Source organism: Micropterus dolomieu, linkage group LG13, assembly GCF_021292245.1.
Source record: "Micropterus dolomieu isolate WLL.071019.BEF.003 ecotype Adirondacks linkage group LG13, ASM2129224v1, whole genome shotgun sequence".
NCBI lineage: Eukaryota > Metazoa > Chordata > Actinopteri > Centrarchiformes > Centrarchidae > Micropterus > Micropterus dolomieu.
The window spans coordinates 22,262,378-22,289,580 of record NC_060162.1 but is presented as its reverse complement, the minus strand read 5'-3'; the positions used below and the strand labels follow the sequence as shown (position 1 = coordinate 22,289,580).

The following is a 27,203-nucleotide window of genomic DNA, read 5'->3' as shown; positions in this document are numbered from 1 at the left end:
AAAAAAAAAATAGTTGTGCTGACACAACCTTGACACACACAACCACAATTTTGTTCCAATGGCAAAGCGCCAAATTCTGTACTGCAGAATCCAGCCCTCAAGGATGTGTTCAGCAGAGTGAAATTGGGAGCGAGGTTAGGAGGAAAGGAGGCGTGCGGGCAGGGTAATCAAAGAGAAACAACTGGACTGCTACAGTGCAGTTTCTGATGTAGCAGCATAGACAGACTGAGATGTTAGAGGGGGCTACAAGGGCTCATTTCTGTCATTTCAGAGCCAAACAAGGAGGGGATGTGGAAAAACAAAAGCTGGGCATACATGCAGTCATAATAAACCATGATGAATATGGACAGACAAATATTACAATGAGGTGGACTTTGATAAAAGGACTTACTTGATGACCTGGAAGAGTGTTCTGTAAAGCTGGGTGAATATCTCATTGCTGTCTTCAAGCTCAAAACAAATATTGTAGGACTTCACCCATGCTATGTTCTGAAGAAAAAGAGAGGAAGCAGGACATTAGTGACAATGCAGATGCAAGCTAGGAAGGTGAAAGAAGAATGTGGTATGGGGGTGAAGGGCGGCCATGTTTGCTTATTGGCTGACTTTGAATAATAATCTTCCAAAAACCAAATCAAACAAAATTCCCTTTAAACCTGCAATAACTGCTGAGTTATTTGGCCACTTGGGGGGCAGCAGAAACAAGTTGCAAATGCAACATTGACATATCGTCACCTTGAGTTGATAAGTTGCTTATTCACACATCTAGTAGTTACAGAGCAACATAAGCATTAATCTGGATGTTACTAGATGAGATGTTACTGGATGAAACTAAGTCCAATATTCATCCTCTTTTAGCTCAGTTTTTAGCCTCTACCAAGGGAATAGAAGCTGCTAAATGCATCACCAGCCATGTTTCTATCTAACTGTCAAGCCAATTTTAAGCAGACTTTTGAAATGTCGCAAAAAACAAACAAAAAAAGACAATGCCAAATAGTTTCCACCAGCAATGTCTTTATGAGAACATCCGGCAAGACGCTGACAGCAGAAACAGCTGATCTGTCCTGAGTTGCATGTTCACTACGTCAGAACTTATTTGTCAAAAGTGTTTCCATCTCCCATTTAGCGCATTAACTCATTTTCCATGAAGGCAAAAACCACCACAAGCCAGTGTAAAAACCTTTTTGCGAAATTAAGGACTGTTTTTGCGATATTCAAAATGCTCATAACATGAAAACACGGCTATTATGTCCACCACTTAGTCACTAAAGCCGCTTTTCAACCAAAAAGGTACTGGGGACTTTTAAGTACCCAGATCTCTTTTCAAGGAACTAAAAGGTTCCTTCAGCCCACTGTTATGAAACCTGCGAAGGTTTGGCAAATTAACCAGCTGACGTAGGCTGTAGCCATACAAAGTGATGCACAGGCATCATTATTTGTAACCACTATCCATGAGCAACATTTATAAATGAACATCAGATTTGACTGGAATATAATGAAAAACTATAGGCTTTGCTTGACCATTAAAGCAGCTTTTTTGTGTGGGAGCTATAATGAAAAGTCACACGATAAAGTTTGTTTCACATTTAGTAGCCAAACAAACTGGATAAAGCCTTCAAGTTCTTAAAATAACTCCAGCACAGAGAAAGCAACACAAAAACAGTTTGGAAGGTTATTAAAACATTTCCAGCCGACAAAAGCTGTAGATCAACTGTAGCACTCACGTCGGTGTCCGCTGCGTTGGAAGAACGGGATGTTTAACGAGCTTTAATTACCTGCTATAATCAGCTGTTCCGCATGTTTCGGTGAGGAGACCGACTTTGGCTCCATGTAGAAACTTCCTAGCTGATGAAAACTTAAAAACAGTCGGACCCAGTATTTAGCATAACGCCATCAGCTGTTCACCGTAAACACACCGTTGCAGCTGGCTGCAATTTCCCAGCTATAAATTTAATGCCGATCTTAGGCGGCCATCGGCGAGACTTGTGCGGATAACAAACTGGATAAAACCATCAAGTTCTTAAAATAATTCCAGCACAGAGAAAGCAACACAAAAATAAAATCGCAACAGTTTGGAAGGTTATTAAAACAACAACTTAGGACCCAGTATTTAGGGTAAACACACTGCTGCACGCTGGCTGCTATTTCCTATATATTTAATGCTAACATATGATCTCACGCGGACATCGGCGAGATGTGTGGGGCTATTTCACTGTTGATTGTCATTTATTGGTTTGCAAACAAAATGTGGAAAAGAGATGAGCAGTTGTGGAAAACAGTCGATATTCTCCAGTTAAAGCCAGTAGCCTCTACTTGCCCATTCAGAATTTCACTGCAAGGCAAGCCCCACAAAATGATGACCCCAGAACTACATTTAGACCCTGGTCCCATAGTTCCTTTGGTCGAAATACAGCTTAACTGTGTCTGTCTGCTATTTGGTGCTGAGAAGGTAAGTTGTTTAGGAGCAGCGAGTGTGAACCAAATCCGTAAAGTTGTGGGCCGGACTCCTAAACAAAGAGCTGAAACTTGGGTGATGAATCTCCGTAGGTTCATCAATTGTGCAACACCTCTCCCATTAAACACTCTCATTTGATACACTGTTATTATAAAAAAATATCAATTTAGATATCACTGTTGTTGCATGAAGTATGCAACAACAGTGAAATCCAAATTGATATTTTTGTAACAGCAATTCATATCACTAAAACTGCAAGGTAGATTTTCTTCGTCTCACAATTGCTTCAAATTGTCCAATTATACCCAATTTGTAAACACTGGCTTTTTAATCACAATATTAATAACAATCAAGTTGCAAACTAAAGATATTTACTTTTAATTAGACTCAACTGGTCCTTTGATTTGATCAGGAAATAGCTTCTTGCTGCCAACTCTAACTAAATTAATCAAAAGCACTTTGAAAGCAAATTTAAACACAGAAGCAAGAAGACTGAAAACAAACCAAACTATTAATGAAGAAGAATTAGCGTAACAGATTCTTAAAAAAAGGATCCTATAAATACTGAATTATTTAGGAGAGTCATTTTTGAAGGCATATTACATTTTTTATGATCTATGTTGACTTGGTGTTTCAAGGAGTTCAGACTCCTAAAGCCTCCAGGAGATGAAAAACAAAACTGCCAGATTGCTACAGATAGACAATCCTGTTTCCTATACGCTTCTGTTTCGCAGAAGAGAGTACATGTCGTTCTGTCACAACTGCTTCCTCGTCTTGTGTCTCTACACTCACCTTCAACATTATTTAATATAATACGATTACATAAGGCATTAGTAAATGTATTCAGAGGCCCAGAGGTTCTGCTTCTATGCAGACAAAGAGCCATTAGGTCAGCAAGCCAAACGCCAACTGAAGTCCTGCACAGCTGGTCACATTAACCGTGTGAGAGTGTATCCCTGCTGACATTGATAAACTTTCATATAATTTAATTCAAAAAGTAAAAATAAAGTAGGGCTGGGGCAATTCATCGATGTAATCGGTTACCTAAATACGTCGACCCGGATAAGTTCCAGCTACAATACAAAGTTTGGGAGTTTTTTTAGACAAACACTCAACAACGTGCTGCTCTGTGAACTGGAAATAGCTTCACTGCAGCACAACTGCTGTCCACAAATACGTGAAGCAGCATGAACACGTGACGCAAAAGTATCCCGATGCACTGACAGCAGCACCGCAAATCCTGTTTACTTTCTGTCTCCACACAAGCACAGTACATTATCAGTACAAGGACATGTAGTCCGTTGAAATTTATTTTACTATTCTTTATCGCCTTCATGTTAAAAGTCATTTCTGCCCCGCTGCTGTTATGGTAACGTAACGTTACAACGTATGTCATCTAACATTCGGCCGTTTCAACGGCCACGTATGAGCGAGAAAACAGCTGAAACTAACAGTACAGATAATCTGTGACTGACTGTGGAGTCTGTGAATCATTTCAGTTGTTTTCTTTGCCCCACACTGATGCAGAAATACATTTGATTGTCATACTGCATTACTCAATAGTGAAATAAATCCATGTCAGAAACATTTAAATTTTAAGTAAAGCAGCCTAATTAAAGTGTCATTATCACAACACATCAGTGATGTGGAAATTTGATTCATTTTAAGATATGCTGCTATTGTCATTATTCTAATGTGCCTCATCAAGATGATTGAATACATATTATTGATTAGACAAGTTTTTGATATTTATTTTGGATAAACTGGTATGTTAATTGAGTAATAGGCAACTTTTTTTCCCCTTAGAATACACAAAATTAGTCATTAGATTAATACACTAATCTAAAAAATGATTGTTAGATTAATCGACTTGAAAAATAATCGTTATGTACAGCCCTAAAAGAAAGACGTTCCATTTCCTCACTGATATACAGTGGATTACATCGAACACAAATGAATAAATAATAATCAATGAATCATCTATGAATATGCACAACATATTGTCAATTTAAAAAGTTTAACTGCTGCACAAGATGTCTGTGCACTCGAGGCTTCACATTCCTACATCACACCTGTGTAAGTTGCATGTTGTAGCATGATTGGCTTCCACATTAGTTTATATACTAGTTTATAGTTTGTGCTTAGCAACAATTAATCGAATAACTGATTAGTTGTCAACTATTAAACTATCTATTGGAACTGAACATGGACTTCACAACAAGCCCTGCTTTATGAGCCTTTTTCATAAAACACCACTCAAGTTAGGCATGTGAACTCTCTATGAGCAAATAACTGTGGTCACTGATTAAGGTGGGGTTCCCATAGCCAGTTCCCAGTTGGCAGTCCCAAGACTTGTTAACACTGAAAAGATTTGATAAGAGATTTGTTAACTCCCAACGTTTCTTTTATTAGAATGAGCAATGTAGAAAACATTTAGTTAGTAGGATTCCCATTTTAGCTAATGCTAACAGTCACTTTCGCCAAGTACAATGGTAAATACCACCGGCAGCAGATTGTATTAGTTGTTGCTAATAACCGCCAATTTTATAAACTTTTGAAACATACAGAATGCGTCATTTTCCTGTTGTAGCTACAGGTTGTGAGCTTAAACCAGATTAGATTTGATGACTCGATTCTAAAGGATCTATACTCAATAAAGAGATTCACTACTGGATATGAATTAAATAAAATGTGATCAAACTATAACCAACACGACACCTGATCCACACACACACACACACACACACACACACACACCTCAAGCAGGTAGAAGTATCTGTTGAACTGAGCGCTTTTGGTGTCCTCCAGTCCTTTGAGCTGTCTTGTGATGAACATGAAAATGTCCTGGAGACAAGAAACAAACACACAGATGTAGTTATTAGCAAAACACGGGTGTGACTTGGGCAGCCCAACAAATAAAAAAATAAAAAAAACAGTTAACAGCCACAACAAACCTAGAAATGTATTCAGCCAAAATGTTCACAGCGATTAGCAAGACATACCCACCCTCCCACAAAAACACAAATATTGAAACTTAAAACTTTAACGCTTCAAAAGAAGGAATTGTTGCTGAATGCTGACATGTAGATGTCTAATAAACAGCTTATGTCAAATGAATATACACATCATATTTGTCAGTTAGTGTTACGTGAATACTTCAGAGAGCACGCAACAGGGTTAGGTAATTAAAACAGTGAGTAACTATGGAGGAGTGTCATTTAGTTTTGCAGTATTTTTTATTTATTTTCTTTTTATGTGCCCCGGGCACAATCTTCACCACTGTACCTTGAGTTTATCTGGGGAGGTGTAGGGTGCCTCTGGGGCATAAATCCTGAATATGTCTGCCAGACAGCAGGCTACCAGCAGACGCACGTCTTTGTCCGGGTGTTTGAGGAAGAAGTCTGAGGCCAGGTGGAGGGCCAGGTTCAGGTACAGCTCCTTTTCTTCCTCAGAGTCCTGGTCCATGTCCATGAAGGTCTTCACAACCATCTGGATGAGGGGTGAGGGTGTTTGGGGGAGGGGGACATTAGTGGCTGGGTTGACTAAATACCTAGGTGGATGTAAAAACTAACTCAAGGGTGCCATCAATCCAAGACAGCAAGGTTTCCAGTCTCTCTGTAGCATTCAGTTCAGGCAAAAATCAAACTTTGAATGATAAATCTTTCAATAATGCCTCGGTAATAATTAAGTTAATTCCAGCAAATTACACGTGGTTTAAAGCAATATGAATCAGCATACAAAAAGTAAAACTTGAATATTACTGCCAATTACCAATGATGTTAATACTTAAAAACATTCGACATTATTCCCTCCTAATCTGTGGGACCACACAATAAAGATGAGGTGCGGCTGCAGCAGAATGGGAAAAAGACATTGACCTTGAGTCTGCGGACCATTTCCTCTTTGGAGATTTTGTCAGAGATCTCCTTGACCCCCGGAGGGTAGGTCACCTTCCCGTCTGTGACTCGAGCTTTAGAGTGAGCCATCCTCTTTAGCTCTTCACTGCCTGAGGAAAGAGAGAATAAATGTTTGTATTAAATTAGAGCGGGAAAGAAGGGGAGACCGAGAACACAGGAAGAAGGGACTAAAAACCCCTAACCTTGAAGAATTGAAGAACCTCAACAAAACCCGGCGAGGTTAAAAAAATAAAATAAAAAGAACACTAACTATTTGGAACCCAAGGCAAAATCTTTTTAATACTTCAAAGCTTCGAAAGAAGTCTGCAATAGAGACCTCTGAAATATTCAGCGAGGTATTCACAGCACAATAATAGCTTTCTACAAGCTGAATGAATGATGAAATTGCTGCATTCAGAGAGCAGGCTGACTTTTCACTGCGAGCTGCTGCTACCATTGTGTTCCACATTTCATTGCAGCGGCCGCCAGCCTGTCAAGGATTACACCCAATTCATGTTTAGAGCATTCACATGACGCAAAATGTGCTTCGACTTTCAATTTAATGCACTGCCCATGGCCAGATCAGTCATGCTGCACTTTATACTGCTCGTTGGCAAGGGCTACATAACTAACCCGTCTCACCTTGCCAATGCTTTTTGTCCATCAAAGATATAAAAACGAAAAAGGCATAAATGTGTGTGTCCACCCAGGGCTATGACTTCATTTTCCCCTCAGACAAGCTAAAGCCTGACTCATAGTTTGAGCCGGTAATAATTTAAAAGAAATTCACAATTCAATACTTTATACTGGGGGTTCATAAAACACCTAAAGCTTTTAATACAGAAATGCATTAGTTACAGTACGGTTTGGTATATAGGGCTTGACAACAACGGTGGCCCGATGGCCCAGGGCCAGTAAAAAGTAACGTCGGGACTGTTGAACTAGCAACTAGGCTATTTAAAAAACAAAAACGCATTAGGAACTCAACATCCTGCAGTTGTTTTTCAGCTCTGTGGTTGTTAAATGTTATTTCCCTAATCTCAATCAAGCGGCAACCTCTGGGTATGAAAAGGGAAATCGTGCAGACGTAACTTAAACCTGCATTCTCTCTAACAGCCAACAGGGGGCGAGTCCGCTGGTTGCAAAAAGAAGTCCGGTTCCATTAGAAATAACGGTTAAATTACCTTATTTCTCAGCTGATTTATTACCTCAGTAAACCCTTTCCTAATGAGTTTATGGTGTCAGTCGCTAGTTTCAAGTCTTCTTCAACACAGCATGATTTTCATTTAGTAAATAATGTTCCTATTTAGGGGAAAATAGACGATAATGGATCGTCCCTCACTATTTTCTCTCTCTTCCTCCACTTCGGAAACAGCGCCATTATAATCATGTTGTATTCACAGCGTAAGCGCGATAGGCGACAGTAATAAATGTTCGTGCGAAACAGAGTGCTGTATTAGTTACACGGATTAATGTTAGTAATCTATTTAATCGATGAATCGTTTCAGCCCTAGTTGAGAGTCTGTCTAAAATACTCCTAAACTTTAGACGGTCGAAGGCGCGGACTTGGAGCTGGAGCTTGTCCAGGGGAATCCCACTACACAGGATGCAGCGACGCTTCAACGATTTTTTTGTGAGCCATATGCAGAAACTTCATTGTAAACGTGTGAACAGTGAGCAACCGCAATGTAACATGGACTGCGGGGATTTCCCCACAGGAAATTGGTTAGCTGAGGTGTAAAGCATCATCTGAGCATGCACAGTTACTTTGTCTTTGAGCGGCTGATGAAGGTGTACCGCACAGAATAACAGTTTGAGCATGTGACGTTTACAATCAGGGATTTGGACACTTGTTGGATAAACATCTGGAAAGAATGTGGTAAACTGCATTTCTTTCTTTTGGCAAGCCACAACTTAAAGTTAAAAAACAGCTCCCAACAAATTCCAACCGCATGGCATTTATTGGGTTGTAGGTTTGTTCACACACACACACACACACACACACACACCTCTGCTTTTTCCAGATTGTTAACCAGCTCTATATCTATCTAAATTAGAGTTCCAGCTATTCACGTAAAATATATTATGTGAAAAAGCTAATTGTAGACTCATGAAACTCTGTTCTTTGTGATGATTACACAGCTTCACTTGAGAATTTATAGCACCTCTTAGATTTGAAGGCATTAATTCAAACAGTACAGAAAACAGTCTCCCAAGCCGTCCTGTCAAATAATCCAGAGATACACACAGTTGACATATCAATTAGTTGAGTTAATCAGCTATTTTGATACCTGAACAACCGTTTAAACAGATTCTCATATGAGGATTTGATGTTTTACTTTGTTGTACACTATAGTGATCAAAATATCTTTGTCATCTTTGTTTTGCACAAAACAAAACATCTGAAGATGGCACTTTGGGCTGTGAGAAGTTATAATGAGCATTTTTCTCTATTTTCTAACATTTTATAGACAAAACAATTAATTATAAGCCCTACATATCGTTACTTCATGTTTAGTTTTTAATGTCCTTCCGCAACACTGTCATGCTCAGTATTTAAATAAGAATCTATATTTCAAAGAAGGAAATGACAAACATGAGCTCTTCGCTTTCAGTCAGTAACAAACTTGTCATCTCATTTTAACCCCTGAGATATAACTGCAGTAAAATGCTGTAAAGAGGTCAACTGGTGTAGTTTCATAGAAAGCCAAAAAGCAGGAGCGGAAAGCATGACTTCAAAACTGTGAATCTCTCATTCCACAAAAACCCACCTCTCCCAGGGGACTCAGCAGAAGAAGTTCATACTACCGTTCACAACATATATAGTGTGAATGAATAATGAACAAACAGACAACTTTTCTTCTGTAACTACCGTTTGTGACTTCTCACAATTTATGTTGCTTTTATCACCAAAGGAGAATTGATTATTATGAAGCAGTCTGGGTCAGTAGGTCTGCCATCTGACAAAAAAGCGCTTGCTGGGCTTGATGTAGAGTTTTGAATTACAACCAAACAATTTTCTGCAGCTGTACTTCAGCTTTTATAAACACACACACACTGGACAATGGCTTGCCGCCAATTCGCTCATTCTGACCTTCTTTTCCACCCCACAGCTGCTGCCAAGTTTGAGTCCATCTCTCTCTTTCTTGCTCTACCACACTGACACAGAGAGCACTCTGGCAGCCAGTCAGAGTAGAGTCTTTCTCAAGCCAGGGGGTCTGTCTGGTTACCATCCACCAGGGAATATTTCACTTTAACTAAGAAGCAGCAGTAAATAATCACACTTGGGGCAAGCTTTACCCTGCACTAAACCTCTCATTTCAGCTCATTACTGGTTTATCACAGTAAAACACATTAAGCCCCCCACCAAGGTTGTCTATCTGTCCGCTGCTAACTCCTGCCAGCAGAAATATGAAGACTCGGAGCAGTTCCCTCTAACTTAATTTGGACCTTGACACAGACATCCTTTGTTTTTAACCCTGTGGGCGATCAACAGGGAAGAGAGCGACTGTCAGCAAACACAGATTGGCCTGGACACCAGTTGGTTGTAAGGGCAAACTCAATGACCTCCCTATGGGCACTCACAAAAACACAAAGAGGGGGAAGCCGCCTGAACAGGAACGGAGTGTCAAAAAAAGTTTAATTTTCCTAAACAGAGCATGTCTCGATCAAACCAGTGAAGGCCGGCCAGGAACAACAGCGAAGTAGGGGAGGACGGAGTGAGACAACGAGGTTGAAGTAAAAATCTAAAACGATGCCACACTGTAAGGAAAGCCATCTAGAAACAAGACACACAGCTGAAACACATGTCCACACTTATCAGGCAGCGCAGACATTTGTCTTCCTCTGTACCCATTCAACACAAGAAAACCACCACAAATCCCAAACTAAAGACGACCATTGTTGCTTTGTAGACCAAGGATCTGACCAAACATAATTTTGCTCAATTTTACTTTTAGTTGGTAAATAAGTAAAAGTTGAAGGGTCACAGGTTGCACTAGATCTAGAAAGCTGGAAAATTAATTAATTACCAAATCCAGAAATAAACTCTGCTAGTTAAGTGGTTCCCTCCTGATGGGAAATTTGTCCAAGTGGTTTTATGCACAGCCATCTGAAAAGATTTGCTACAAGCTGAAACACAATACTGCTATTATGTATTAAACATAAATCAATATATTAAATTCAATCTTGGCTTTTTAGAAAATTCTTCATGAAATGTACTGATTTCAAGCGTTATAACGTAACAAACTACTAATTTTAATATTTAATCAGACTCTTACAACCTGACCAATCTGCAGTGACAGATTCAATATTCACAGGCTGATAACTGTCAAAACAAATGCACTGCAGCACCCTGGGGACAACTGTCCTCACTCAAGTTTATCAAATTCCACCCAGTGTCCAATTTTACAAATAGCTCCTCCTGTCTTTGAGCTTTCTACAAACCTCTAACGTTACTCCCTCGCTCCTTTTGTTGTTTGCTAACGTTTTAGTAACAAGAGACCATGTGTGCTGCTTTCAATCACGTCGTCCTCAGAAAAAAAAAATAACATATTGCCTTGATATCTCGTAAATCTATTAATTATGCAGTCGCATTACACCACTAAGTTAAATAAACCATTTACGCTGCAAAACGCAAGGCGCCGTATACAATTACCTCATAATAAATCACAGTTACTATCCGCGCTAGGTTTAATTATTTACACAATTAACTTAAGTAAACGTTAGTTAGCAGATAGAGCAACATATTTTATAAATAGAGGTGCTTATTGTTATAGTACACCGGCATGACAAGGCCAGGGACTCTGGTACAGCCAGGCTGCCTTGTTGCTGTAATGTTGACCGTGGCTAATCTAGTTAGCTGTCGCTAGCTAGCTCGTTAGCACAATCGAGCTAACGTTAGCAGCAGCAGCAATCTCAGTGACAGAGGGCGGACGGATATTCACGTTGCACTGAACAAAACACCCCGGCTAACTACCGTTATATCGTTATCGATATCCCCACACCGATCATACAACCAGGTCCAGTAACTGTTTGATAGTGCTTCTGCGATATTAAACCTAGGAAACGGGCTAGTATTTTACAAGCTAACCATTTTGCGCCGCAGGACCAGGTCAACCAGCGCTGTGAATCGGGACACGGCTGCCGAGAACACAGGCGGGCAAGGCGGGCTGCGCTCCACCTATTAGCGCTGGAAACCTGGCTGCTCCGTGGACACATCCCGGGTTACACATCGTTTTTAGCAGCAGCACCTAAAAATATTGCCGCGTTTCAATAAAAAGCGTCCGCTTATTTGTGCATTTTCTTACCTGTTACGGTGAATTGTGATCAATCGTGTCCTCTTCTGCAGCTCTCTTCCCCCTCCTAGCTCCAAAATGGCGCCAATATGTATAGATTCAGTGCCCGTGGGTGAAAGCCATCACTGAGGGTGTAGCGCCACCTATAGAGCGAGACCATGTAGGTCTGGTGGGTCCTTCGAGTGATGCTCGTATTACTCTGCGATGCATGAAAAATACATGGCAGAGAATGGATAGTTTGATATTGAGGGAGAATTACATAGGCTACCATAGTTTTCTTTTTTGTAGAATTTAAAGCGTGTTTTTTTTTTTTTTTACCAAATGTTATATCATATAATGTGTGTGAATATATCCTAGTAAAATTTTAGTAAATTCAGCAATGCATACAGACAGTTGCAAATTATGGATAAAACAAAGTGCATTACTTAATGTTAAAATGATTCATGTAAAAACATTAGACTATAGCCTTCACTTTAAACAGACACTGAACAGACACTGAGAATACCAAACAAGCAAGTCCTGCATCACGAAGTGTCATTTTGACAGCTGCCTTCACTGCTTTGTTGGGTTCTGTTCTTTCGCTCAGTACTTGAACGCACCAACAGTGTGTGTTTCAAATGAGTTTTTTTTTTTTTTTTTCGTGTGTGGGATAATGAGCGCATAAATGAGACAGGGAGACAATAAACACAATGTTCTCATTAGGGTGACATTCATGTTTCTTCAGCGTATACTTTATTTACAACCCATAATCCACAGCCGCTTCCTAATAGTGCTATTCATATTTAAAGATTTGTCTGCCAATAAAAGGGCATTTTATCAAGTCAGTCTACTCAAGCAGTCTTTTATCGGCTACATCTCAGGCTACCATGGAGCCATTCATTTTCCCCTTTCCTGCTAACCTAGTGTCATATGACACTTTTAGAGGAAAATCTTTTCCTCCTTCATACAGGTGCATTTACTTCGGTTATACTTGTCCCTTTACGCAGAGTTGCTTGCTTTCTTGATTCTTCTGTGAATTTAAACTGCTACAAAGGTCATTGCCATACTAGTTTACAGAACATGATCTCCCAAAGATCAGCTACTTGCTCGGGTCTCTGGCCAATATGAACTATAGGGGGAGCTCCAATATAATGTTTCAGATATTGCACTATAATCTAAAAGCACTACTCTGCAGAACAATAGAAATACATTCATATTTAGCACAATCAGCGAGTAAATGTGTTGAAACCTTGAAAGCAAATGTAGTTAAAATTGTTTATAGTGCAGGTAAAAAGGCAGATTGCCTCTTTTTGAACTGCTGCTCTTAATTAAATGAGAGCTTGGTGAATCTTAATATCATTTCCCTAACAAATATCAATAACCGTGAACATCTGACTAAAACCATGCGAATTAAATCCTATTATTTGAAATTACAATAATTTTTAGTAGGCTATTACTGAATCGTACCATTTAAGACATTAGCAGTAATTCTATAAGAGGACCGTGGCTCTGATTGTGTAATAGATCCTGAGCTTGTCATGTCTCTGTGGTTGTGAGTGACGTTACTGGTTATTTTCTGTGGGAACACAATATCATCCTTAAAGCTGAGCTCTAAATTAGCGCTCGCGCGCCCCTGTTCTCAATCAACCAATTAGTGCTGCAAGAAGGCAACTGTTTAAATCCCAGCAGGATAAACTTGGACCGGTTTCATGGCTCCAGGATGGATGGGTTCCTGCCCACGTTTCCACAATACAATGTCTGCGCTCCCCCGGCTCAAGACAGCAGCTGGGTAAAGAGAGAGGGCCGCTTCATGATCCCCCAGGGTCTCAACTACCTGGAGCTCTGCAAGGTGATCCTGTCTCAAGTCAGCCCCAGTTTGCCCCCGCCGCTCAAGAGAGAAAACACCAGAGAGTGCGGCGTGCAGGTCAATGCCAAGGTGGATAAAATCGTCCAGTGTTCGCTTGGTCCCAAGACACTGTTCTGCTTGGAGGGCGACCACTCCGCGTCCTCGAAGCCCCCCAACAGCCCGGATCTGTTGAAGCCGGACCTGAAGGCTGTGTACAACACACCGCCGGTGAACAACCTGCGCTTCCTGAGGCCCGTTTCCATCTACTCGCCGGTGTTTGACCGCAGGATCTTCATGAAGAAACTCTGCGGTGACGGTGAAAGTGAAGGAGCGGCTCAGGCCGAGTCTGACAATAATGCTGAGACGGATCAAAGCGGCGAGGACACGGTGAAGGACTTCAAGACGACCTTCCACCGGTCTTCAAAGGGGTCCAACTTTCAGGTGGGTTTCTGCGTCGAGAAACCCCGAAGGGAACGAGCTCTCCCTGGATTCACACATTTCCACTGCTAACTACTCCTACATTACAAATTAGAAACCTAAGAAGCTGCTGGCCACCTCTCAAGCCCCCCTTTCCTCCAACTCTCAGTGCTTTGTGTACACTGGAATGCTTCCAGGGCCTAGACATGCTGTGTGGTAATTTAATACATTAACCTAGAAAGCTGCATAACATACGCAAAAAACTGAAATAATGAAGGTCTTAAAATGAGATTTGATACAACCCATGCAAGGCTTCAACATCACCTCACCTTAATAAGGCCCCTGTCATGTTGAGTCAGTATGGGATATAGCCTAGTGCTGGATCTAAATACACTTAATTATAACAAGGCGAGAAAAAACTTGAGCAATGTAAAGTTACTTATATAGGATTTAAGAGGGTTAAAATAAAATGGGAGACCAGAATAAACTAAAATGCTTTAAAACAGAATAAACTGCAGAATTAGTTTGCAGTACAAGAAATGAATGGATAGATTTCATTAAAGGCACACAGAAAACCTGGAGACTACTGTGGAAACTTTGGGACTTTCAGGCACTAGCGTTTGTTTCCTGCACAACACACCTGTGTTCTCTGCACTCAAATGATTTCGATGATTTTTTTTTTTTTAGTTCCTAGAGCAGAGGTATGGCTTTTTCCACTGCAAAAAGTGTAACATCCGGTGGGAGAGTGCTTATGTGTGGTGCATCTCTGGAACCAGTAAGGTAAGTGGTCTTGTTGTTTACTGCAATATCTGGTTTAGCATGAACTAATTTATATTCTGCAAAAACTGCATTCATAGTAAGAATTCAGATATATCTTTTTATACTTTGCCAGGTGTACTACAAGCAGCTCTGTCGGAAGTGTCAGGTGGGATTTAATCCCTACAGAGTGGAGTCCATCCTCTGCAAGGTATATTTACTAAAGAACTGCAGTAACACGATTGAATCACAGTGTGATTTGGTGCTTTCCAGTTGTCCCCAAACATTACACCTAATGTTGATGATTAGATGTAAGTGCATGGTTTTAATAACCAGGTAAACTCGGTTTGTTTTTAGTTTCTTTAAAACTGTGGCATCCTTCAACAGGGGTCAGAAACCTCCTCTGATCTTACAGTTTCCTCCCCTCTGTACCAGGGTTGCTCTCAGACTTGCTGCAGCTGCGAGAAGAAGCAGCGGCACATTAACATGAAGAGGCCTCACCGCCAGGACCTGTGTTGTCGTTGCAAGGGCACGAAGCTGTCCTGTGATGCCACCTACAGCTTCAAATACATTGTCTGAGCTGCCCTGCACGTTGGCTCCGGTCTGGAATCACACATTCCTCAAGGCTCATCTGATGGCGCTTGCCTTCACCCCATGTCAGCAGACATCTAGTACCTGGATGTCTCAAATGGAAGTTGCCTCCAGTAATGTACTTGGAGAGTCCCTTATTCTCCTACCAGCGAGTAGATGAATCTCTGCCTTGGTTGTTTATTTGAAGCAGCGTCTCAAAGTCTGTCCCTTCATTAATCACGGTGCTTAACTAAACATTAAAAAATATTTTTGTATAAAGAAATAAAGCTTATGAAATAAACACATTGCATCTCGAAAGTTCGAAAAATTATTGTAGTTGAATATGCGCTCGTTCATTTAAAACCTTGACCTTCAGAACGTGGCACAATCTTTCAGAGCTTCCAGTAGCTCAGTTTGGTTTGACTGGTGCTGCTTGAAACTTTCAGCATCATCTAATTGGCAAAACAAATGGTCTTTACTAAGAAATTATGTTCAGCACTTTAGTTTCAATAATAAGCATAAAGGTCAGTGGAGGCTAAACACAAGATGTTCAATGCTTACAAATGACTTTCTAAATTTTAAATTGGTATGTTAATGCAGAGCCAATCTTTAAGTGTGTGAGGGGATTTTAAGTGAAACAAGAGATAATTTTAATGTCTTTTACTTTGACACTAACTTGTACAGAGTATCAACTCAAAACAACTTCACAAAGGCTGTAAAAGTATTTACAAGGAGGGGGAAACTACAGTCTTGATCTAAAAAGCTTTAAAAATGTGCAATTTCTTGTTTGGCATGCACACAAACATTCTCCCACACAAAGGAAAAGAAAACACATACCCGCATGAGCTTAAAGCTCCCTTTTGTACACCAAACAAACACATCTTTCAGATAAAATATGATTTTGTTAATAAATATTTCAAACACTCCATACAGTACACAGAAGATGCATGCATGGCAGTTTGATTTGAGAGAACATCAATATAAAAACTAAGTCAAATGAGTGTTGATTTTATAGCTGATCAGATATAAATAGGAAAAAGATATTTGTACAGCAAACAACTTCTAGAGTGGAAACGAGGGGGAGTCACAAAAGGGCTGACGACAGGAAGCGTTGCGACTTCAGTAGTAGCACAGGTTTTGTTTTGAACATCAATGAGTGCTGAATGTCAGCATTTCCCTTACGTGTAAGGTAACTACATACCACACACTAACATATGCTACAACGGTTGTATGCCCATAACTAGTATCAGTATACAGACAGACAATATTTGAGTTTATATAGTACATGCACCGTCCTCTTGGCATGTGAACACACAAGGTCGACGTGTTACAGTGAGAAATATACAGTGTGTACACTCGCTAATGATGATACCACTAGCCACAGAGGAGTGCACAGATGATGGCATGATTAGTCTACCAATGTTTACAACAGTAGTCGGGAGACGAGCTGATTCACTGGTACAGAATATAAACAGAGCAAGGGCAGCATGAGGAATTACGCTTGAATGTTCTGCATCCGCTCTTTGTCGATCAGTCTTTTCAGTCAGTCTGGAGAGGTCAGACTTTTAGGAGTCAGTGAATTTTAGCAGTTAGGGGAGCTGAAAGGGACACTAGTACAGTAGAAAGCATTCAACTGGGTCATGCATTGCACAATTTCCTCCAAAAGGAGGTCTCAAAACAGTAGACACATCAGGAGAGAAAAGAAAATCCAGCTTTTGGCCTTTTCCTTCTCAGTGAAAGTCACATGCTCTTCTCTCACAGTAACAAAACAAACAAAAACATTACCTCCTTTCTGTAACATTTGATTTAAAAACTAATACCAAAACTCCATTTAGTGCAATAGCGAAAACTCTACCAGTGATGTTACGTAATGTCACGGGTAGTTTCCTCACTGTCTCTGGTGATACTACCAGCAAACTACGTCCTTCCTGAAGGAGGCAGCAACAGTCAATCAAGTTCAATCAGGTCTGGAGTTCCCCTGGGAAGCAAGTTAGAAATCCAAGGTCCTCATGTGCAGAACAGATAACAGGCTGAGAGATTACCATCAAGCAGGGCTTAAACCAAGAGGACATCGATTTTACTACATGTGGCCGTAAAGCGAAGCTAGTGTTCGGATAGATCACATCAGGTCATCTTTATCAGCAGGCAGCCATCTGTAGTGGGTATGTCTAGGAAGTCATTATCTTTTTCAGATTTAAGCATTTGCTCAAGTTCAGGCATTTGGATTCATAAATGTCAAAGCTCCTTAGGTCCTCTGGCTTGGTAAGGTTACGTCTCAGGTCTGGACGTCTGACGGTTCAGCATTCAGGAGCCCCCCTACTTTCAATAGGGGCAGGGCAGCGTGCCCCACCTTCCCCAGGTAGCGAGATAAGGGCGAAGTAGCGCCACCGAGGGAGCAACAACAACCCCATGCTGTAGCCTCTTCTGGGCCGGTGGGACAGGGAGGGGGAGGTGGGGAAGGGAGGAGGGATGAAGACGGGGCAGGGCTGTGGGTTAAGACCGTGTCATAGCCCGGGGATAGAATCAGGGATGTGCTTGAATGTTTGTATGGAGAACGGGGGAAATGGGGAAGATGCGAGCCCCGAGGGGGAATGGGTGATGTGTGTGTGTCAGAGTATGTGAGCAAGGTGGGTTCTGAGGCTACAGTCAGGAGCATGTTAGACGTAAGAGATGGTATCAGGTGTTTGCTGCTGTGTAAATGTAACAGAGGAGAACTGTGTGATGAATGTCCTCTGAAGGGATTATAAAGGTTAGTGTTCTCATCGAGGTAACTCCTCCTTGGCTCTTGCGTGTGCGGCAGTGTAAAATCCGGTTGGCCTGGTGTGTTTGAGCAGCTGTGTGATGAGAACAGATCAGGGGGTTTGGGAAAATCAAGCAAAGACGTGTCAGAGTTTAAAGTGGATGAGGATGAGGAGAGCGTTGAAAGGTTTGGATCCCTGTCTAAATATGGGTCTGCGGTTGGGCAGGGCGGTAAGCAGGTAGCTGTCTGGAGCTGTGCAGCTGGGGCAGCAGACCCACTGGAGGAGGCAGGGGCCATGTATGTGGGTGCTGGGCCTCCTTTGTAAGAGCAGGCTGAGATGGCAGTGAGGGATGTGGAGATGGTTTTGGAAGGGTCAGCGGTTGGAGCGACGGGGGAGGCAAGGGCGGGGAAGGAGGGGGTGGGGGGCTCCTGAGCTCCTGTCAGAGACTTGTCCCGGAGGCACTGGAGTCGGGGAGGTAGGTTGTGACGACCCGGTAACCCTGGGCGCGGCGGATCATGTCGCGGATCTCCCCGTTGAGCTCCAGCAGCTTGGAGCAGATCAGGCTGAGGTCCTGGCGAGAACCAACCAGGGCGATGGTGCCGGTCTGGCCCAGCGTCTGGTGGCGAAAGTAGACATTGAGCAGTGTCTGGACCTCGCTCTCTGAGCTGCCACCAAACACGCCGGTGGGCCACTGCCTCCTGAAAAGCAGATAAAAAAGAAGGTGTGATGAGTCAGTGTGATCGGTGGACATAATGTGTGCATGTGAAGACTGTAGGTCCAATTACAACAGTTAGTGTTGCAGCTATATAAAGCAAATGTTTATCTTCAACAACGATTAAACACATAATCTGTCCAATAGTTTCTTACACTACTGAGCACTTGGGATGGATTGGGATGGGATGAAAAACCATTAAAGAGTAGTGGTTTCAATGCAGTCTAACTGATGTTTGATTGTTACTCACCTGCACTCCTGGATGTAGCGCACGGCTTTTGTGAACTCGTGGTTCTTAAGGCACTCCAGTATGGCCTGCACAGCCGCCTCCGAGGTTGGGAAGCTGGGCACAACCATGGCCGCCACCTGGGTTGCGTGTGCGTGAGTGTGGGTCAAGTGTTTGAGTTCTAGGTCGCTGGCTACAGCCGCCTCCGCTGCCTGCAGGCTGGTCTTCAGATCAGTGAGCTCCCGAGACATGTTCAGCAGCTTTGAGGTGGGAAGGAAACAGATGGCGGCTGAGTGGTGTTTGAGCTTTTAAAGTAATCACAGAAGGACTGTTTATTTGATCCAATACTCATGATTTACTTTAGAAGCTAGCAGCACGGAAAACAGTTTTCTTTAGGTCTTAATTTGGTGGCACCTTTACACACATGGATGTTAACATTTGAGTGGATTCATTATGTATCTTGTATTCAAGAAAATCTAATGTTGCACTCCTGATGTGCTGCTGAGTGCCAACCAACTTGTGCTTAAAGCTGTTATATAAAATTGTTTTGTTTTAAATATAATGCTGCTTCAACAGTGTTGGAACCTAATAAATGGTCAAGTCTGTAAAAGTGCATTTGCCCTTCATGGACCTATACAGTACGTTCTTTTTATTTGTCACTGTTAAATATCAGAATATGTATTACAGTTATATGCAGTATATCACAGAGATTTTATTAAACAGTATGGTGGTTGATAAGTAACAAGTGAGAAGAAATTGCATCACATAAATACAGTGTCCCTATTAAATTTGTTCACCAGTGAGCACTGACAAGTATTTTTTTTGTTTTTAATTGAAGAATGTCCCACTCAGTACACAAAGCCAAATCTTAAGGATTCTCATCAAAAATGTTGATGTCATGTGTTTAAATATGAACGTCCAGATATCAGTATAGATAGACAAATCCAGCATCAGTCAAGCTCTAATTCCTATCAATCAAATCAGCCAAGAATTGTTTAACCTGATGGATACCTTTACATTAAATGTTTAGCTGCAGACAGTATTTTAGACAATTGTTGCACTGAATTTGTAAATTATTGTTTTTCTTCTTCTTTCTCATCTAGTATTCACAGTGGGTCATGAGAGAAACACAATTTCAATCCTCTGTGTGCCTTGTGAATGGTAGATTTGACAATAAAGTTGACTTTGACTTTGTTAATCATGGAACATAATTCTTTCCACATCCAACTGTCAAGCAGAAAAACATCCACACCATTGGTGTTTAATCTATTTGATTCTGACTACAGATTACTTGCATAGTGAATCTTCTCACGTATGCTCAAGAGAACCAATAAAATAGCTTGCATTGTTAAAAGTGTAAATGATGTCTTTATGAAGTATGATTTGGCTCACCTCAGGCACAGAGCTGATGGCATGAACTTGACCAATGAGCATGCAGTACGACTGGAAGAGTAGGAGAAGCTGGAAGTGCAGCTTGTAGAGCCTCTGACAAAGCTCCAGTTGCTAGAAGACATTAAAGAAGAAACAGGGTCAGATTCATCAGAAGTAGAGAACAAACAAGACATGATAACAGTCACACGTTCTCAAAAGCACACACCACATATGCACACACATGCAAACACACAACAACACGACTAGCTTGTTGTCTGGTGCAAAGTAAATTAAGCAGTTTATTTAAGAGGAATCTACAGCAGTGAAGTGAAGAAACTTGAAAGAGAACTTACTGCAAGAGACTCCATTTGCTAGACAGCGAGAGAGCATGTTAGGGCGTCAGAGTGAGGTGAGAGGAAGACAAAGCGTCAATCAAACACATGCACAGCACAGTATAAACCACCACTATTCATAGTCAAGCTACCCAGAATTAGTCAAGAGTGTATAAAACCCAGCAACTTTAAATCTTCCGTTGTTCTTGGCGGCAAAGGGGTAAAAGGTTAGATAACACATGGAGAACATGCAAAGACAGCAAACATTTCAGTGTGACAAAATCAAAGACGCAAAGAGAAACAGAAATGCAAAGCACACGTGAAGAAGTTACCCACATGTTGAGCCTGTGAACTCTATAACATGTTAACAAGTTGCCTTTACCTTCTCCTCTGAGTCTCCAGGCTGGCAGGTCACCACGCTGTCGCCGGGGCACCTCGGAAATGTGTCCTTACAGTTCCTCAGCCACTGAAGGAAAATAGCGGGGATTGGAACAAGAAAAGGCATCGTGAATATTTTGTTGATTAGTTTGTATGAAGACAACAGATGTATCAACAGCGTGTGGAGGTTGAGTTACCGATACAGCAGCCTCCTCTCTGGTGTTGTAGGTATCTAGGTACTCCTGCAGCTCCAGCGCACTGAACTTCATCTTTTCAAGGAGACCATAGGACATGATCTAAAAAAAGACCAAAAAAAGGAAACTTGCCTGACTAATTCTGCACACATCCCATTTCCCACTTTTAGGCTACCATGGGCTGACCCAACATGCTTCAAGTTAATTGTTTTTCTCCACAATGCTCACCGTGTCAGCATCGATGTAGATTGTGGGACAATCTGAGCATGTGGTTAGCATCTGTGAGGACCTGAGGAACTTTGATCCGATGCCCCTTAAGCCCTCTCCGAGGTAAGTGGCAACATCAGTTGTCAGGAGGCAGAATTTTCCCTGGATGTTCTGGGAAAGAAAGAAAGTCTGGGGAATTCTTGTACTGTTGCACATGTAGATCCTACTGGATATGAGAGTTAGCTTTAAGAGAAAAATGAGCATCACAGTCACGAACACAGGGATAAACATACGAATATGATTTTAACTAATGCTCCCTGCAATTTACCTTAAAGAGAGATGAGAAGACTTGAAAAGTGTGGACTGCACAAGAGCCATCTGAGTCAATCACAAGCTGATTGATATGACAACGCCATGCCTCCTCAGCATCGTCACACACTGTGGGTTGGAAGGCTGCCAAGATGGCGGAGAAAAATGGAGAGGGGGGAGGAGGAAAACCAAGGTCTTCCAAGTCATCTACATCATCACGTAAGCTGTCGCCATGGAAATGGGGGTACAGAGAAAAAAGGTTTTGATACCTTCCCCTCTTCACCTTTATATAAAAAATCAAGTGCCCAGCTACCTCAGGGGATTATGTGAGCTGGGTAATGTGCTTGTCTCTGTGCCATTTAGATTGAAGGTTCAAGTGGTATTTGGAAAATAATAATAATAATGCATTACATTTATATAGCGCTTTGTCATGGAAACTCAAAGCGCTTAAAACGTACAATATTCTTTTTAAAGCTAGCTTAATTTATAGGTTACAGGGGGCAGAAAATATAGCACATACACCTCAAGGGCCAGGATTAATAGGAATTCTTTAAAAGGAATCATTTAATATGTCAAGAGAAAATTTGCCAATAAACTGACAACACAAAACTGTGGAAACAAAGGGAAAATGGCACTAGCAGGGATATAACATATGAGAAAACATGTGTTAATGCGCATGCAACCTAATGTTACCCACGTATGTAGCAGTGTTTCTATTTAGTGATTTACTTACTTACACAAGGTTCAAAGTCTATTTTCATGAAGGATTCAAATTGGGGTTTACATATATAAGAACACATGAGTGCCAGAAAATTGGTGTCTCAGAAAAGTATGTATAGAAAAGTACACATTGTGAATAGCAGCTTATGATAAATGACCTGATCTGTCCTCATGCTGTATACACAAACATGGTTGTGACAGATTAAAAATAAGTTTAACTGAGGTTTAGTCCCATTGTCATTCAGTCTGCCAGTTGATAAAAGTTCCAGTGAAACAATAATCCATATTGTTTCCTGTTCTTTTACTCCTGTCAGTCACATTCACCTGGGCAGGCAGTTTGGGTCAAGAAAGTCCAGCGGTGGTTGGCAGTAGTCTGGGTTGAGTCTGTGGTCCAGAATGCTTGGCTGATCCTGAGGTTGCCCCGGCAACTCCAGGGTGAAGCTCTCGCCGCAGTCGGAGCCGTGAGGGAGCTCGTTGGCGCTCAGTGACAGGTCGTCGTCCTGGGCCTGAGTGTCCTCATCATCTCCACACACCCTCCCCTGAGGAGACATTACATTTTCCTGAGGGTAACAAATATATCGGTACAAATGCACGTGTGCATATGAATGTTTATGTGTTCTATTACTCACAGTATGTAGGCCACTGTGATCATCATGGAGCGCTCCCTGGCCCGGTGTGGTGGCAATGAAGGATTGTGGGTCGGCAGATGTGTCGTAAGACGTAGATAGAGAATCAGTGTGATTGGTTTCCTCTGATGGAGAAGGGTTAGTCTGGAACAGGAGGGCAAAACAGGAATATCTATCACTTTGACTGACTGTCAAATTGGGTCATTACAATAACTGCCAATAAGGTTTATTCTGGCTTCAGTGGAAGTTAATGTTGTATTGATCCAACAGTTAAGGCTACACACAAGCTGAGAGTGAGAGAGGCTCTGGCTGGTTGAAGACTCCTCTTCCTCTGAGGACTCGTCTGAATCGTGGGGGTCCTCGTGACCCAGACTGGGGGTGCTGCCTGAGTGCTGGCTCTCTTCCAACAAGTCGCCCAGCTCGGTGCTGTCCAGAGATCGCCGACGCACGCCCCAATTAAAGTTATCGACTGTCTCGCCCTAGATAAAACACACACACATATACACATTGGATGACAAAGGCATAGGTAACTATGAATTTTCATATTAACCTTTAAGATAATGAATAGTCTGAGAGCGTCTGATGACAAGCACAAGATGCAAAATGTTATTCAAGGCATGAAAATATGCTGAGAAGGCTGCATTTAATATGATAATCGTTCCCCCATTAACACTTCACAACATCATTTATCTCCATTATAACAAATAGTAATATTGTCAGAAAGGTAGTTCTGCAACCAAGCTGTGAGAGCAAAATGAAGCACATCATCCTCTGCTTTTTTTTCAGTGGAAAAACAAAGGAGCCAGCAACACCACAGCGCTGATAGAAGCTAATGTAAGTGCTCAGTGTGAGAAACCTTACCTGGAGCTCCTAGGCAGCGAGGGGAAGAGAGAGAGACACAGAGTTAGACAGAGAGACAGACAAGGAGGAGGGACAGAGAAATACATTTCAAATATACTGATGTTAAACAAAGACAGGTGGATAAAATTAAACACACATTAAAGGTAAAGGGGAAGAAGAGAGACAGATATTGAAATATCTAAACTTGATTTATGGTCAAAAGTGGCCATGAGAACAGTGAAATATGGATCTCACCTCTCCGTCCTCCAGCTCCACGTCCAGGAAGTCAAAGTCTCGGAAAACCCTGAACTGCTGCTCACTGGCGGTGTCGTCTAGTGTGTCCTCTCTGGTTCCGCCCTCCTCTGATGACACACCACTCTCCCGCACCTCCATCATGTCCAAGTCGCCACACGATGAGAAGATCACCTGACGAGAAGAGAAAAAAAAAAAAGGAATTCACACCGGTTAAGTTCACATCAAAAGATCGGCTTCCTTACGAAAATTAGAGGCATTACTCTCCATAAATACAGGAGACAAGAGGTGGGAGCTTACAGATGGGTTCTTGGTGAGTCCAACCTCTTGTCCACAAAGAGACAAAACGTTCACCAGCTTCTCTCTGGTTCGTTTCTGTTTGTAGGAGAAATAAATAAAAGTCAAAAAGGGATTGGACATAAACTTTGATAAACTCGACATGTAACAGATCTAAAATTTTGCTATGGTGACTCTACCTGAGACAATTGTGGTCGCCTCCAGCTGACGGGCACCAGGATGGTGTTGGAGTTGGATCCAGAGGAGGTGGAGGAGGTACTCCGGGTTACGGCCATGGCTCTGGCTTTTCCTTCTCTACCCCCTGAACCCTGGAGCTCGTCGAACCGACGCCCAATCACTGGAGTCTGTAAAGAAGAGACAGGTCCTCATAAAACTGTTTTCACGAACATGTAGTCCATTGTATCGTAAGAGGGTGGTAGTCAATGTCCTTTTATTTTTGTTGCTTCTTCACCTCAGAGATGTCAAAGGTGAAGTCCAGTGTTTTTCCAGGCAGAGCCTTGGCTGAACCGTCCCACACCCTGCTGACCTCTAGATTGGACAGATCACCCTGTGTGTGGCCGTACACTGGATGAACTAGGCTGGCAGAGCGTGATACCACCAGTTTCAAGATGTTTAAGGCATCCTTCCAGTGGACTGTCTATGGAATCACAAACACAGCATAAAGTATAAGAGAGACAGCACTGAATACCTTATTTAAGCAGCAGATAACAATAAGTATTGTAGGACAGTTACCTGGACAAACTTCTCAATGGTCTTTGTGACATCAGCGTTGAACTGTTTGACTTGTACAGCAGTCAGGTCCATGTGACTGAGCAGACAGTAGATGATCTGGAGGAGAGACTGCTGCATACTGGGGAGGCCTTTATCCAGCAGCTGAGATATGGAGAGAGACGTTCAGTGAGTGGCAAAGCAACATTTATCTTTCTTAGGGGCAATGTCACTAGGCGTATAACCAATTTAACACTGTAGGAGACTAGATTATTGTTTACTAACTAACAGATTACTGAAAAGTGCGATCCTTCAGCAAAATAACATGAACCCATTCTGCACCTGACTGGAGAAATGCCCCACTAACTAGCTGCTTTACTTCACAAACAACTTTCACTAAAACTATCCACCAAACATAAGCCTTAATCTTGTAGGCAAACAGGTAGAAAGCTAACCATGTAAACCTAGACATAAGGTATGCAATCCAAATTTATCAGCACATACCTCAGCCATATAAGTGACCATGTTGAGAGTGATGTCGGAGAAAGCCTCATGGAGGTAGCGGCAAACCACACTGACCCAGGAGAAAGGGTCCCGTGTGTAGGAACGTGTCTTATAGAGAGTCATCACATGGGCCAAATGAGACAGCTTTGTGTGCTTCTCCTCCAAACACACCTGAGAGAGGGAAAGACAGAGCATGAGAGAGAGGCGGCCAGCAGATTGCTTTTCATCTCTCCTGCATGTCTTAATCTTGTACTTATCTTTTCTGTGCATGTTTATTTGTCATGACTTTTATATTAGACAAACTTACTTTAATGCCAGATAAAGCCTGACCTAACCCAAAGGAAGAGAAGAGAAGAGTTGCCCAATACCTGTGCGATCCTTTCTGCGCTCTCCTTACAAAACTGAGTTGGGTGACCAAAGTGTTGCACCAGATGTGGCAGCAGACACAGCACATTCAGAGGGAAACCTAGCACAGAGAAAAAAGGTTGAACATTGCACAGCACCCAGCATAAAGAACAACTACAGACTTTGTCAGCTAATAAAATGATACAGGATGAAAATGATTGTGATCCCCAATGCTCACCTATAGACTGTGAGCTGTCAACAACAGGCACGCGGGAGACAGGCGTGAGCTGGCAGAAGAGCTGTAAGGTGAGGTCAGAAGTGGCCTGGGAGGTGAAGCCCTTCAACAAAAGCTGCTGAATCCCAGAGAACCCGCTCCACCTCAGCTGAGCCTGCAGCTTCTCTAGGCGTTCACGGTTCTCTGCTCTGTCTAAGGGAACCTGGGGGGGAGGGGAAGCATTTTTTTGGTTCAACTAAAAGTGGACGTTGGTTGTATTATTTAGTGTCCTCCTGAAATACATTCTGACATCCTGAGGCATTGACAGGAATTACATTATTAAATATATTTTAATAAAAATATAATAAAAGGTACCATTTTTAGAGCTTCTTGCCCTTCTTAGGACTTGGTCCACTTGGCAGTAAGGAGCAGCACAGCTTTCAGAAATTGCTTGCACTCTTCTGTTTCTAGTTTTATCTCTGTCCTAACGTTTGTTTATGCAATTACAGTGGGTACGGAAAGTATTCAGACCCCTTTAAATTTTTCACTCTGTTTCATTGCAGCCATTTTCCAAAAATCAAAAAAGTTCATTTTATTTCTCAGTAATGTACACTCAGCACCCCATTTTGACAGAAAAAAACAGAAATGTAGAAATTTTTGCAAATTTATTAAAAAAGAAAAACTGAAATATCACATGGTCATAAGTATTCAGACCCTTTGCCGTGACACTCATATTTAACTCAGGTGCTGTCTATTTCTTCTGATCATCCTTGAGATGGTTCTACACCTTCATTTGAGTCCAGCTGTGTTTGATTATACTGATTGGACTTGATTAGGAAAGCCACACACCTGTCTATATAAGACCTTACAGCTCACAGTGCATGTCAGAGCAAATGAGAATCATGAGGTCAAAGGAACTGCCTGAAGAGCTCAGAGACAGAATTGTGGCAAGGCACAGATCTGGCCAAGGTTACAAAAAGATTTCTGCTGCACTTAAGGTTCCTAAGAGCACAG

General features: G+C 41.8%; 3 protein-coding genes across 3 annotated transcripts in view; 1 reads left to right on the top strand and 2 right to left on the bottom strand.

The window, feature by feature from the left end:
* pds5b (PDS5 cohesin associated factor B) overlaps nucleotides 1-11,781 on the bottom strand; it is a 28,605-nt gene extending 16,824 nt beyond the window's left edge. Inside the window, exons 1-5 of the mRNA XM_046067164.1 lie at nucleotides 11,658-11,781; nucleotides 6,331-6,458; nucleotides 5,738-5,941; nucleotides 5,210-5,296; nucleotides 392-489 (exon numbers count right to left, since the gene is read on the bottom strand). Coding sequence (XP_045923120.1) covers nucleotides 392-489; nucleotides 5,210-5,296; nucleotides 5,738-5,941; nucleotides 6,331-6,438 — 497 coding nt within the window. The 5' untranslated portion in view covers nucleotides 6,439-6,458; nucleotides 11,658-11,781. The remainder of the gene's footprint in view (nucleotides 1-391; nucleotides 490-5,209; nucleotides 5,297-5,737; nucleotides 5,942-6,330; nucleotides 6,459-11,657) is intronic.
* A 1,458-nt stretch (nucleotides 11,782-13,239) lies between these two features.
* Nucleotides 13,240-15,518, top strand: zar1l (zygote arrest 1-like). The gene is made up of 4 exons (XM_046066889.1): nucleotides 13,240-13,911; nucleotides 14,575-14,667; nucleotides 14,780-14,854; nucleotides 15,079-15,518. Exons 1-4 carry the CDS (start codon nucleotides 13,345-13,347, stop codon nucleotides 15,220-15,222), a joined length of 879 nt encoding a protein of 292 aa, XP_045922845.1. The 5' UTR covers nucleotides 13,240-13,344; the 3' UTR covers nucleotides 15,223-15,518.
* Nucleotides 15,519-15,858: 340 nt separating this feature from the next.
* fryb (furry homolog b (Drosophila)) overlaps nucleotides 15,859-27,203 on the bottom strand; it is a 35,244-nt gene continuing 23,899 nt past the window's right edge. The window contains exons 3-21 of the mRNA XM_046067714.1: nucleotides 26,214-26,412; nucleotides 25,999-26,096; nucleotides 25,631-25,801; nucleotides 25,151-25,291; nucleotides 24,870-25,055; nucleotides 24,598-24,762; nucleotides 24,422-24,496; nucleotides 24,125-24,295; nucleotides 23,891-23,899; nucleotides 23,314-23,508; nucleotides 23,033-23,173; nucleotides 22,728-22,942; nucleotides 21,703-21,907; nucleotides 21,396-21,545; nucleotides 21,171-21,269; nucleotides 20,978-21,061; nucleotides 20,285-20,395; nucleotides 18,917-19,152; nucleotides 15,859-18,652 (exon numbers count right to left, since the gene is read on the bottom strand). Of these exons, the coding sequence (XP_045923670.1) occupies nucleotides 18,394-18,652; nucleotides 18,917-19,152; nucleotides 20,285-20,395; nucleotides 20,978-21,061; nucleotides 21,171-21,269; nucleotides 21,396-21,545; nucleotides 21,703-21,907; nucleotides 22,728-22,942; nucleotides 23,033-23,173; nucleotides 23,314-23,508; nucleotides 23,891-23,899; nucleotides 24,125-24,295; nucleotides 24,422-24,496; nucleotides 24,598-24,762; nucleotides 24,870-25,055; nucleotides 25,151-25,291; nucleotides 25,631-25,801; nucleotides 25,999-26,096; nucleotides 26,214-26,412 (2,910 nt within the window). The 3' untranslated portion in view covers nucleotides 15,859-18,393. The remainder of the gene's footprint in view (nucleotides 18,653-18,916; nucleotides 19,153-20,284; nucleotides 20,396-20,977; nucleotides 21,062-21,170; nucleotides 21,270-21,395; nucleotides 21,546-21,702; nucleotides 21,908-22,727; nucleotides 22,943-23,032; nucleotides 23,174-23,313; nucleotides 23,509-23,890; nucleotides 23,900-24,124; nucleotides 24,296-24,421; nucleotides 24,497-24,597; nucleotides 24,763-24,869; nucleotides 25,056-25,150; nucleotides 25,292-25,630; nucleotides 25,802-25,998; nucleotides 26,097-26,213; nucleotides 26,413-27,203) is intronic.